The following is a 14525-nucleotide window of genomic DNA, read 5'->3' on the forward strand; positions in this document are numbered from 1 at the left end:
TTTAGAGCAACATACCGTCTTCCAATATCAATCATCATTAGATCTGAACGAAATCATCATAAGTAGATACACAACACAATGTAATTGTCCTCTCACGGAACTCAATTCAATGGTCCTCTCATGGAACCCACACCCAAACTATTAGTGTACCAGAACGTGGTACCCGTTCCAATGTTTATATCGGAACATGGCAATCGATCCCATAATTCTGCTGAAACGTGGTAACTGATTCCATATTTATGCCGGAATGTGGCAATCGATCCAAGTTAATATGTCGGAACGTAACACCCGATCCATTCAACAAACCACAATCACAATCACAATGTATATTTTCACAATTATACAACAAGAGGTGATTCATGGTATACAATTACTCAATTATCCTCATTTACGATTAGGGTGATCAATAATGCAACATTCGCATACATACATGTATTATAATGGGAAATTACAAACATATATCACACCAACATGAAATCACAATCATCATCTGCCTAGAATCAAAGCTGGAATCCCTTAAGACACTTGAATCTTCCTTTCCAGATTTTTCCCGCTTGTTCGTGGTCTAAAAATATTCAATTAACGCAAGGATCAACAATCAAAGGTCTAATTATCCGGATTATAACAAACCCAATAACCCTAGACCAACCCAATTTAGGGTTTTTTCCACCATTAGTTTCAGATCAAAACCCTTCCCCAATAATAATTACCTACTAATTTACATTCTACGAATCAAAAAATAGATACGGAGAGTGAAAACCTTACCTTTAGCCTCAAGAATGGTGGAAAACTGTCAAGAAAACCCCTGGGGCAGTTTCTTAGCTCTCAAAGTCGAAAAGTGCAGAATAAAACATTTTGGGGGTTTATTTCCGACTTAAGTTGCGACTGTCCTGCAACAGCGGAACCCAACCCGCCACAGCGGCTTGCACAGAACCAGTGAGCAAAATTAAGAATTCCAAACCCCAATTTCACAACACACCTTCATCCCATGACACTTAGAAAATACTCTTTCACGCTAAGATCAGTTTCAGAAGTTCTACTCATCCGAATTAAATTCCATAAAGTCGTACGGGTTCCTTAATGTCTTAGCTATCTAGTCATGTGATCAAAATCATAATTAGAACTCTCATTTGTTACCAAATTTCCCTAGACCTCACTGACTCCGATTTCATACAAATCTGGACTAGGCTAGGAAATCTAAAGTTACTATTCAAAAGTTTTATGGCCCCAATTCTTTCATAATTGGCTTTTCTATAACGACGGGAAAATGTCGTTACAATAGATACCAATTTACCCATCACTTGTCCCCGAGTGACAAGCTGGGAGAAAAGGGCTAAAGCAAGAATAGAGTAGTATCTGAATCGTCGATTAACTGGGGATACTTGTCCCACATACTTTTTCTGTCGACTCTGGGCTGCTAGAAGCTTAGACTGGATACTTTTCACCTTACCCTAAACATTTTTAACCAAATCAACTCTCAATGGTTTCACATTTTCAACCTCAAACCAATTAACCAATTGAATACCTACACATCCTCCCATACAATGCCTCAATGAAGTCATCTCAATACTCGAGTGATAAATATTGTTTTATGCAAACTTAACTACAACAAAAGCGATTCCCAACAACCACCAAAGTTGATCGTACACATGTCTACAACATGTTATCAAGGACCTTGACACAATCATCCGGACGAACCATTTAGAACTAAAGCATGATAAAATTCCAAGTCAATACTCGCTACAAATAGAAGTGAACCTGAATCAACCAACACACATTTATAATACCCAAACAATCATAGTTCTTAACAATATCTCCATCCCACAACATAAATTCCCATGAGCTTAAGTTATAACAAATTTGATCTTTAGAAAATCAGATACTCATCGAGGGATATGTCCAAGCATATAACCCCTCCAACAACACTATCGAAATGCTAGATTTAGTAATTGTAGATTACCTCTTAAGAACAGTAGAATTGGACCCAATGATCCCCACATCCAACCACACATAATCGATACATGACCTCGACGACTAGAGGAATATTAAGATTGCCGGACAACCACAAATACGCATGGTAGCTCTTCTATAAATTCTCATAAGCAAGGTGGTACATGTAGAACCACTAAAATACTTTAGCAACTCTAAGACAACACCAATTATGTCATTCGAATTAACCAAATCTTCCCAATCTTCCCACTCAACCTAAGAGAACATCGCAGGATTTGGTACCCCTGATCCACTCACAAAAGTGAAAACACACTAGAGCATAACAAGTGAATCATACTCACAACACTAACAACCATCATAAACACTCCGACCTTTTACCTTATTATAAACCAACACTTTTAAAAATGAAACCTTTCTTAGGTCCTTAACAATCAATAGTAGTAAACTTACGACTCACCCCAGGTGTAAGTTCTTTCAAATGCTCAACACCGAATACAATTGTTCATTTCTCACCTTGCCAATTCATACCTGGACAAAATACATCACCACGAATGTAGACTCATAATGAAAAATCTGAATTGTAATTTCCATCATATAACACAATCCCTTTCTCTATCAACATTAGCTTGTACCTTGAAGATTTTTATGAATTCATAGATCTCCGTTTCATTGATCGGATCTCCATCGATATTATCATATATTTCGCTAAAATTTCAATCATACTCATTAGACTCAAAAACAAAACCAAGCACTTATCATCACACTCAAGCTAATGTCCGCACACTCCTTTCTCAAGTCTTTTTCGATAGTTTTTTACCAACCTGATGGATCTGTGACACTATTACCATAGCCACAACAAAACGAATGAAATCACGCGTCTCTGAACCCAATTATCTACCCCTCTAAAGATATCTCTTTAGGCTTTGCAATCAAATAAAATATTCTTGCTCTAACCTGTCTCTAAAGGTTATTTTGCATCCCACTATTTTTCTTCATCATGACTCTAACTCTTTTAAATTCTATTTAAGTGGTGTCCACCATCTCTTAGAACTTTCCATACAACCACGTTACTCACCAAATATTAGAAAACCACAACCTTAGATACTCGCAAGTCGTAATTACTGTACAAATTTTGCTTAACCAACAATCTTATTATATATTTGCGTCCCGTCACAATTCACCATGAACTCTTATTACCATTATGCTCCGTTAGCCCTGATTATAACTACGAAGTCAACCTTTTCATCAACACGACACCTCAAACTCAGGTATACTCATCAAATTTAAAGGACTAACCTAATCTTAGTATGCACTTTCTTACTAAAATCTTCAATTTCTTTCACCCAAGTATACTCAATGGAAATTTCTTTATCCGTAAGCTTGTCATTTTGGTATTAATCCACTCTCTTATGGATTAAGATAAAATCATTAGTCCTCATACTACCCTCCTTCTTCTTAACAAACAAGACAGGAGCACCCCACTTGGAAACACTAGAACGGATGAACCTTTTATCAAGAAGCTCTTGGATTTGGGCCTTAAGCTCTCTTAATTCTGTTGGAGCCATACGATACAGAGGGATGAAAATGGGGCAAGTGTCAGTTTCCAAGTTAATGCAGAAATCTATATCTCTATCCGGAGGCATACCAGACAATTCCATAAAAAATACTTCCTTAAACTCAGACACCACAAGAACAGACTCAATAGAGGGAGACTCAACCTCAACATCCCAAACATGAGCCAAATAAGCCAAACAAGCATGCCCTACCAGTTTCCTAGCCTGAATGGAGGATATGATCGTAGCTAGCTTAGACTTGTACACCCCTTCCAACTCTAATCTTTCCCTACCGGGGATCTCTAGAGTTACCGACTTAGTATTACAATTAAGCTCAGTATAATTGGGTACAATCAAGTCATGCCTAAGATTATATCAAGTCAGTCATATCCAGCATAACCAAATCAACTCAAATCTGAAAATTCATAACCATAATAGGACAACAAGATACACATGGGTGACTATGACTGACTGTTCAACTGGGGTAGAAACTTGGATGGGGCTTCAAGTATATCACAAACCACATCAAATCTCAAGGTAATTGAATTAACACGTACGAATAAGTAGAACCTAGACCACACAAAACAATAGCCATTCGGGCACAGACAAGAGTAGCACTAGTGACCACTGCATCACACACCTTAAACTCAGTTTTGCCCGGAAAAGCATATAACTGACCCTTGTCGTCTTGACAAGCAACCTCCTTGCCTGGCTGCACTACTCCTCTACCCGCATTACTATTTCCCCGGCCTCGCTGATTTCCTCCTCATATGCACAGGTTCTTCATAATTCTAAAACACTTTATAACTTATATTTGATTGTTGAACATTGAATTAGATCGCAGGGGTTAGTTCGGGTACAATTCGGGGTCTATAATTGTGACTATGGGAAACATGGTTGAGATTCTGTCTTGCCTTGTCCCGCTCTGGAGGGAGAAATCCCGCACTGGCGGTTTCGCGCTGGCAAGATTATCTCACCCTAGTGGCTCCGACTGATACAGAACCCCTGCCAACAATTTCTGGGGTTCCTCTATTTTCTATATTTACCCTGGATTTCCCAGCTATAACTAGGCATTTAAGAAAATCCCTTTAGCTAGGACAATCATTTTCTACCCCCCGGTCAACCCATTGAAGTACGCACTTTAGAATCCTTTTACACCATTTCAACACTACCACATACATATTCCCAGGATACACCCAGACTCTCACACGGTTATCAATTGATCCCAACCCACGCCCAAATTTCTCTCTCCAAATTTCTCTCTTACGAACCACATCGTAATTTATCTAGACCCTTGTACCTAATCTCGTGATGACTTTCTTTTCACAACAAGTTTCACGACACTCAAACAGTTACAACTTGCAGACAAGTCCAAATTCTTTAATTAGTTTGTTCCATAGACGACCATTACTGATAATATATGCCTTATACGCCCCCTAAGTCTAGATACTAATTGGAACCTTCTCAGTTCCAATTAACTTGCTTGTGTCCCTTCAGTCGGGACTATGACGTCTAGTTCACTTCGTTGAGATACCAATTGGAATCGGGAGATACCAATTGGACTCGACTCATACCACAAGCGACAATAGTAGCTAGCGAGCTCCACAAAACTGCTAATTTCAATCATAGAACTTGGTCGAACCAAATTCTTAACCGCCTCAATCTTTAACTGATGGTAACCAGACCTTAAATCAATCTTAGATAAAATTGATACACATTGCAATTGGTCAAAAAGGTCATCTATCCGATGTGATGGATACTTGGTCTAAATGGTGACCCCATTCAACTGTCGGTAGTCTATACACATCCTCTCTTGCTAGTGATGGTGTTACCATTTTTGTTGCTCTAGTTCGTACCATAGAGTGAAGGAGGAAAGATACCAATTTGTATCACCCAGATACCAATTGGATTCAAGCCATAGCACGAATGAGTAGAAATAAGTGAGTTTTTCCTAAAGTCCTATAGCCTCTCGAAGAAAAGTACGGACGTAATCGTACCGTTCCGCAAGACTCTACTAGACTCGTTTTGGTACAATGAGATTAACAAACCTAGGGATCTGATACCACTTTGTCACGACTCAGACCATCGTGATTGGTACCCACATTAACCCTTCGGTGGGACAACCACTACTACAAACCAACTACACAACTTAACCAAATAGTACGCATTTAAAGATATAGAAGCAAGTTTAAATGACAATAAAAATGAAGTCCCCATAAACTCCAAGGTTTTAACAAACAAACAACCAAACTAATGTGGAAGAACAACCCCTAGAACCTGAAAGTCATTGTACCAAAACTCTACGAACGACAAGTTTAAGAACAAGGGGTACAAACCCGTAACTAAACAAACACCTCTAACAAATAGTCTAAGTCCGAAAAGAGTGGACTTAAACAATAAAGATCCATGGCAGCCTGAAAGAGCTGGCTCACCCTTAAATCCGGTCACGCTCAATAGTCACCTAGTTGAGGTCTATCAATAGCCACCTGAAAATGCCCTATACTCAATAAAGAAAGAGCAAGTGCAGTATCAGTACACAACCACAGTGTACTGGTAGGATCACGCGACTATCTCAATAAGTGAAACACATGCAAGTAACCACAATAATTATAAAGCAGGCATATACCGAACATATACACTATTAGTCAACTATTACGAACAACGAACAGTTTCAGGATTCTCACATATCACAGTTATATAAATTTAGAGCAATATACCGTCTTCCAATATCAATTATCATTAGATATGAACGGAATCATCACAAGTAGATACACAACACAATTCAATGGTCTTCTCATGGAACCCACACCCAAATTGTTAGTGTACCGAAACGTGGTACCCGATCCAATATTTATGCCGGAACGTGGCAACCGATCCCATAATTATGTAGGAACGTGGCAACCGATCCCATATTTATGTCGGAATGTGGCAACCGATCCAAGTTAATGTGTCGGAACGTAACACCCGATCCATTCAACAAACCACAATTACAATCATAATGTATATTCTCACAATCATACAACAAGAGGTGATTCATGGAATACAATTATTCAATTATCCTCATTTACGATTAGGGTGATCAATAATGAAACATTCGCATACATACATGTATTATAATGAGCAATTACAAACATATATCACACCAACATGAAATCACAACCATCACCTACCTCGAATCCAAGCTTGAATCCCCTTAGACACTTGAATCTTCCTTTTCGGATTCTTCCCGCTTGTTCGTGGTATAAAAATATACAATTTACGCAAGGATAAACAATCAAAGGTCTAATTATCCAGATTATAACAAACCCAATAACCCTAAACCAACCCAAGATCCTAATACCCAATTTAGGGCTTTTTCCACAATTAGTTTCAGATCAAAACCCTTCCCCAACAATAATTACCCACGAATTTATATTCTACGGATCGAAAAACGGATTCGGGGAGTGAAAACCTTACCTTTAGCCTCAAGAATGGTGGAAAACTGTCAAGAAAACCCCTGGGGTCGTTCCTTAGCTCTCAAAGTCGAAAAGTGCAGAATAAAACATTTTTAGGGTTTATTTTCGACTTAAGCCGCGACTGTCCCGCAACAGCGGGACCCAACCCGCCACGGCGGCCCCGCCCTGGCGGGATAAATCCCACTCTAGCAGCTTGCACGAAACCAGTGAGCAAATTAAGAATTCCAAACCCCCATTTCACAACACGCCTTCATCCCATGACACTCAGAAAATACTCTTTCACGCTTAGATCAGTTTCGAAAGTTCGAATTCAATTCCTTAAAGTCGTACGGGTTCCTTAACGTCTTAGTTATCTAGTCATATGATCAAAATCATATTTAGATCTCTTATTTGTTACCAAATATCCCTAGACTTCACTGATTTCGATTTCGTCCAAATCTGGATTAGGCTAGAAAATCCAAAGTTACTACTCAAAAGTTTTCTGGCCCTAATTCTTTCCCCATTGGCTTTTCTATAACGACGAAAACATGTCGTTACATTACTACGAAGGTATGTTTTACTTTTTGCATTAGAAATCGGAAGATAAATATTTTTTTTAAATGATTTTAAGAAAATAAATTAATAGGTATGGGGTATTTTCGTAATTCAACTTTTGACTTAGATTGTTGCCACCTTTAATAATATATGAGATGAGATATGATGATATATGATATATGATGATAGATAGCAATGTTCTATCTAGTGGCACGTCTTGTCCCGCGATCCTGATGGATGAAACTTGGATATAATACTCTTCAGATAACAGAAATCCCCTGTTTGTGATTACTTTGGTGTAGACAAGATCCTTGGTAATGTCGACCTTCTTAGGATTGTAAACATAATAAGGGCCAGAACCGATGAAAATCACTCCACGAGATCTTGTTGATGAGCTCAAACACACACCAAACTTCTTGTTTAATGTAGGGTTTAAAGCAAGTTGATTGGGAATGGCAAGTAGACTTTCATGTCCAAAACCAACAATTCCTGGTAAGACATAATACAATTGAATAATCAAAAAGTGTCCTTCACTCAAATAAGTTAAACTTTTAGCTACAAGAAAAAAATATTTTCAATCCACCCATAAGCTTCTACCACCAAGATGGAGTAAGAGTTTTATGGGGATTAAAGGAGTTCTTTGACCTACTTCTGTAATGTATTGTAGAGTTGATGCATCTTTGGTGATTGGAAGATATAAGGATGTTTGTGGTACGTGACATGAACATAGAAAAAAAATATTGAGTAGAGGAAATAAGAAGAGGAAAAAAGTGTAACTGGAAAATAAGAGAAATTTGAATGTCTCCATGCTAATGCTAGAGAAAGAGAGCAAATGCTACTATAATTTATTTATACATGATACATCTATATATGAAACTATGACCCAACTTTGTTTTGAATTTCTGTTTTATTATTCTAATTGACCTTGGGGAGTAAAACTCTTTTATGGCTCATTAATTTAGTCAGCGTGATCCAGAGGAGAAGTATGGAGTCTCACATGTACATATCCAAGTTGACTAATTTGAATAGATAAAACATACACTTATTCCATTTCAATTTGTTTATCCGGTCTTCTTGTGGTATTATTATAAACTAAAGATATATAGAATATATCAAAATATCCTTTAATTTTGTGATCTTAAACGTCTCAAACTATTGTGTTGTACATATTTGCTCTAGAAACACAAGTGAATCATTTCAAATTTAACAATTGAGTTGCAATAGTTGAGCAAATTACATAACAAAATAAAAGTAATAATTATTAATGTAAAAGTAGTTGAAACTTGTTATTACTATAAGAAATAGGAAATTATACTAGAATGGTACTTTGTCCATAATAGTATTATCGTACTGAGAGCATGATGTTTGTTTAAGTTTGAGTGAGGAGCTGAAACCTATTTTCCTTCCTGGAAGATCAAATACCAATAGGTTCTCTTCCAATTGATATCCTCCTATCACAATCGATGGTAACCATGTTTGGTCTTGTCTCACAAATGCTAAACACATAACATCCTTACTAACTTGTATCATCGAATTTGCCCCAGAAATCCTCCAAAACACACTCGGCTTGTAGAAGACGATATCTATAGGAGGAACATCTGGTCCAACATTGGTGTTTTTAATGTTTTCAGAACTAAAGCAAGTTGCAAATGGACTCATAGGAGGAGGCTCTACAATTGTCACATTCTTAGGAAGTGCGTTGATGAAAGCAGTTTTAACAGAATCGTAAAAAGTAGTGTGCAAAATTGTGTAAGGTATAGCTGTGCTGATGCTAGTCCCATCAGTTCCATGTCGTTTCTTATTTATAATTAGCAATGTTTTATTTAGTGGCACGTCTTGCCCCGCGACTCGAATGGATGACATTTGGAAATAATACTCGTCAGTTAGTAAAAATCCTCTCTTATTTACAAGTAGTTTGGTGTAGGCAAGATCCTTGGAGTTGGAGATGTCGATCTTCTTAGGATTGTAAACATAATATGGGTTAGGACCGATGAAAATAACGCCACGAGATGTTGTAGATGAGCTCAAACACATACCAAACTTCCTGCTAAATCTAGGGTCTGAACCAAGTTGATTGGGAACAGTAATTGGAGTTGTTTGTCCAAAACCTGCTACTCCTGTTGAGGCATAACATGCATAATTGAAATCAGAAGCTGTCCTTAAACATATTATAATATTCGTATGGCTATAAGATTTTTGAAATGTGTTAAATGTCATAATATTAAAGTTAAAATAGAAATTTGAAATAAATTAGTTGTATACATAAAACAAAATATATCATTTTTTGGACTGAATTAATAAGAAAATAGTGTCAAGCAAATTAAAATTCCAAAAATATTGATGTAAAAGGGAAACATATAAATCGTCCGAAAAAATCATGTACACATTGATATCGTTCACCCCCTTATACTTGTTTATAATGAAATCCCCAACCCCCCTCACCCCACCCCACTCCGCTCGGTCTATTAGTGAACCATCTCTCTAAGAATTGTGAAAGATGTTTCCACCTAAAACGCTCTCTATCAAAGGTGACTTTAATTTATACTCGATAGGACTCAACCTGAAACCTCTTGGTTAATGATAAATGAGTAGTTATCACTTTACCACAACCCTAGTTAAAAACAGAGAGGAGTATTTACTAATTCAATTATTAAAAATTGTGTTCCTTCGGTTTCAGTTTTGTTTGTTTGATTTTGACTTGATACACAAGTTTAAGAAAATTTGAAAAAAAAATCTTTAAATTTTGTGATCTTAAATTAAAATGTTTCAAAATATCATTTAATTTTGGCCTCTTAAACATACCATATAGAAATTTAGAATTAGAAATTAAAATTGTCAAAAAAAAAACAAGACATTTTGTTAAAAAACTGACTAAGAGGACATGCAATATAAGAGAAACAAATTGAAATAGAGAAAGTAATAGTTTCAATTTTGATACCTGTGACTCCATTGGCGAGTTTTTCGAGCATAGAAGGATCAATAAGGCAAGTGAAAATAAAGCGCGGCGAAGTGACTAGAACCCCAGGAGAAGAACCAATGGTCAATACATCCTCAGCAACTTCAGAACCATCATGATACATTTTCTTGATGGGATTTTCACCCCAAATGTAACAAGTATTGTTGTTGCATCCAGGCTGCAATTCACTTCTAAATTTGCAATCTCCACAGCCATAAGACTTGGCCATAGAGCATTCTGTAGAATTACATACAGCTGATTTGTAAGTTGAACTTGTATGAGTTGTACTATTGGTACAATCCACCCATAAGCTTTTACCACCAAGATGGAGTAAGAGTTTTGTGGGAATTAAAGGAGTTTTTTGTCCTACTTCTACAATGTATTGTAGAGTTGATGCATCTTTAGTGACTGGAATGTATAGTACTTCACTTGAGCATTGAAAAATATTGAGTAAAAGAAAAATGAGAAGTATAGATAAAGGAAGTTTGAATGTCACCATGCTAGAGAAAAAAAGAAAGTAAATGATATAATTAGACCAATGAGGGATTCTAATTTATAGTAGTAATAATTGTTTTTGTAGTTTCCCCTTTTTTTATTTTTTTTCAACGTTACTATAGTCTATATGGACAATATATGAGTTATGGCCCACCTATGTTTGAATATCTTTGTTTATGGTTGACATTAGTGAAACTCTATAATGCTTCCTTATTTCTTACTCTTATTTTTTTATAAAAAAAATTACCTTTTAGTTAATGTTTTCTATGTACAAAAAGAAAATAAGAATTATACATAAATATGTTTTTTTTTTAATTTTATTGCATCTGACACTATATTCGTTAATTTTGAATGTGCATAAGTAAATATTTAAATTAATATAAAATTGATCAAATAAATATAAATATTTTATGAGATATATATAATACTATAGAATGTCGCATATGACACAAATTGTCAGTATTATGCCAAGTTGGACGCGCTTATGTACTCTACTAAGACAGTAAGATGAAGATGAGGAGAGTATATGATCACAACTTTGACTTTGAATTAAATCTAGTCAGCATATATATGGAGATATCTCATGCACATGCCAAGTGGACTAGGAAACAGAATTATACGCGTGTTTGAGATTCGTTATGCTCACATCTCATCTCAATTTAGATTTATACGCGTATTCGATATTTACATTGAAGTCTAATTAAATTTAGATTTATATGTGTATCTGATATTCATACTGAAGTCTAATTAAATTTTGATTAATGCCAAAATTTCACATTTAGGGTTAAGTGTTTTCTAACAAATGCAATTTCGTACGTAGGGATTCAAATTTGTAATTACCTCTTAATTATGAAGGAGTACTTACTACAACACCACAATCTGCCTTCTTTATCCTCGTATCATTATTGAAGTTCTTCAAGCGTTTGTTTTCTTATAACAACTAGAAAAGAGAAACATTTACTTTTTCTTGTTTGGTTTGTGTGAATACGAAGATAGTAAGGAAAATTTAAAGTTGCCTAACTTGTCGGGGAGGACCATGCTGCAATTTTTAGATTTAGTTTTAGTTCCTCTAAAATTAAATTATCGAAGCAATTAATTAAAGTGAAAAATAAATATTGTAATATTTCTTATATTTGCAATTCGAATTGTGTCGATTGTCCCCAAATGTGACTGTTAGTTTCAAGAGACCATAATTCGAATTGTATATATTATATCTGTAGTTCTTCTACATTGAGAGGCATCTATAAAAAAAAATTTATGTTAATGATAACAAGATTAAAAATTATTGCAAGAAAATGAAATAAGAAGGCAAATAAAACTACAAAGAAAATAAGTGTTATAAAATCAAATTTTGAAAGGAAGTTTATGTATTTATTTCTTTATTTGTTGCATGTAGTCACAATGTAGATCATAAAGTTATCTAACTTGAGTGACTTAATTAATAAAAAATAAACATAAGTGATTTTATTGAAGAATTTGCTATAGTTGTGTTGACTATTTAAGTTGGGAGAAATTGCACAAATACAACATTTTAAAAAGTTACAACTAATTTCAGAGAAAATTATAAGGTAGTCTTAATTAATTTGTGATGATACTTAAGTATTTTGTTGCACAACGTCACACTCTCTTCATCTAATTCAAGTAGCACTTTTTTTTTTCTTTTTTGGGAGTTGCTAATGAATTTTTTAAATTAAATTCAACCAAGTTAACTCAATAATTTAAAATTTAAATATTCAAAAATTACATCAAAATATTAATAATTTTAATTCTTCTCAAATCAATTACATCAAAATATTAATAGTTTTAATTCTTATAAAATCAATATGCTAAGAAACTATATTTTAAAAGAATTTGTAACATAATGTACATAGTTTAAATATCAAAAAATAGATGTTCCCAAATTGCGTTATATCATAAAGAAAATACTTTTGGAGTACGGAAAATTAGTCAGAGTTATATGTTAGGTATTATAACAATGTGTTGGTCTTTCAGCATTTTAATATTAATCTTTAGTAATATAAATTTGCTATTTTTTGGAGTTTAAAGTGCTGCCTTCCCTTACTTTAATTAATTGCTGCCTTTTCAATTGTTGTTGATTGGCTTCTATTGGAATATTTTTATTGGCTGCTTTACTCCATTTTGGAGTTGGTTCTTATGCTACAATTTTTTCAATGAATTGTGCATGTCACAATTCGAGTCTGCATCCCACCGAGACACGTTATTTAAAATTATGAGTGGCGCCAAGTTAATCCTTGACATACATCATATCAAAGCATATCATATAAAATTATTGCGGAATGAAATACATGCTTAATAAGTTTTAATAATGAAATCAATAAATCTATGATGATTGAACAACTATTGTCTGAAATAAGCCTCTAACATTTAGACGTAAGGAAATAAGTTTACCGAAACATGGACCTCAGTTACCTCAAACCAAATAAACAAAGAAACTACTAAAATCTGACTAACAACTAATCCAAGGAATTCCCTGTATGAGGAGGATTTACCAATCGTTGGCTGGAACTGTTGCAACCTCACTAGCCACGAGTTTGAGTATGGGCGCTGAAATCTACATCATAAAAGGATGCATCACAGAGAAAAGTATGCATTAGTATATGGAATGTACTCAGTAAGAAAGGGGCACTAGCATAATCGTAAAAATAACATAACGAGGATAGTGAAATAAGGTTTTCAAATTCATGTAAATTGGTAAGAGAACTTGAGGAGAAAACAATTGGGTTCCTCTCTAAATACCATTCAAAATCCTCTTTCAAAAGCATATATAGAGATGAGTCTATTTCATTAGCCTTTCATAATCATATATGTAAATAACATACTTAAAAATGAATCAAATAAAGTAACATCATATCGTGAAAGATGCATAAATTGGAGAGTTTCTTAAAATCGACATACACCATGTGAGCTCATGATGTTCAACAACTAACCCAGTCGGGAGGGCTGCCCTATACCTTTCCAGAGTATAGAACCATATCATCATATCTATGTGGATCCACTAATCTGAACCTATCAGGGCTAAATGATCAACCGTCAAAGCGGTGAAACATAATTCTACGATGGCACATAGTTTATGAGACTTGAATTTTCTAAACATGTGTCCTCTCGGTGCTAAATAGTCCTCCGAAAATAACATATATACATATAATTCTCATTGGTATGAAAACCATCTATCTATTTGAATCATATGTGAAACAAGCTCGAAAGTCATATCTAAAATAACTTGAATTTAGATTGAAATTCATATCATGCTAGTTTTCATGCATACAAGTCATAAGAGTTTGAATGACCATAAAAATCATGTTAAGTTAGTACAATAAGATTTTAAAGCCAAAGTGAAACAATGAAAACGTAAGCTAATGAAGAAAGATCATAATTTCATAATAAAATTAGTTTTACTTCTACCAATTTTGTGAAATTCTTGAGAATTAATATACTTTAGACATGCGAGTGAATGAATACTCTCATTGAAGCCTTATATACCTGAGAGATTGAGAATCTAAAGAAGAACTTACTTGAAAAACTTAAAACTCTAGCTTTGCTTTTCTAGCGGTTTGCTTTTAT

The 14525-nt window shown here is 34.9% G+C and overlaps 1 protein-coding gene and 1 pseudogene across 1 annotated transcript; both read right to left on the reverse strand.

Annotated features, from left to right (window-relative positions):
* Positions 1-8079, reverse strand: part of LOC102596555 (basic 7S globulin-like) — a 13209-nt pseudogene extending 5130 nt beyond the window's left edge.
* A 651-nt stretch (positions 8080-8730) lies between these two features.
* LOC102588245 (basic 7S globulin) lies at positions 8731-10959 on the reverse strand. The gene is made up of 2 exons (XM_006349177.2): positions 10431-10959; positions 8731-9609 (listed from the first exon to the last, which is right to left on the reverse strand). The coding sequence occupies exons 1-2, from the start codon at positions 10945-10947 to the stop codon at positions 8807-8809; spliced, it is 1320 nt and encodes a 439-aa protein (XP_006349239.1). The 5' UTR covers positions 10948-10959; the 3' UTR covers positions 8731-8806.
* Positions 10960-14525: the final 3566 nt, after the last annotated feature.

The sequence above is a fragment of the Solanum tuberosum genome, unplaced genomic scaffold, assembly GCF_000226075.1.
Source record: "Solanum tuberosum cultivar DM 1-3 516 R44 unplaced genomic scaffold, SolTub_3.0 scf00104, whole genome shotgun sequence".
Lineage (NCBI taxonomy): Eukaryota > Viridiplantae > Streptophyta > Magnoliopsida > Solanales > Solanaceae > Solanum > Solanum tuberosum.

Excerpts from the sequence above, each read along its gene's own strand:
- LOC102588245 (XM_006349177.2), bottom strand. The coding sequence starts at position 10,947 with ATGGTGACATTCAAACTTCCTTTATCTATACTTCTCATTTTTCTTTTA. Across the intron at positions 9,610-10,430 it reads ACTCGCCAATGGAGTCACAG|GAGTAGCAGGTTTTGGACAA; the intron begins GTATCAAAATTG and ends ATGCCTCAACAG.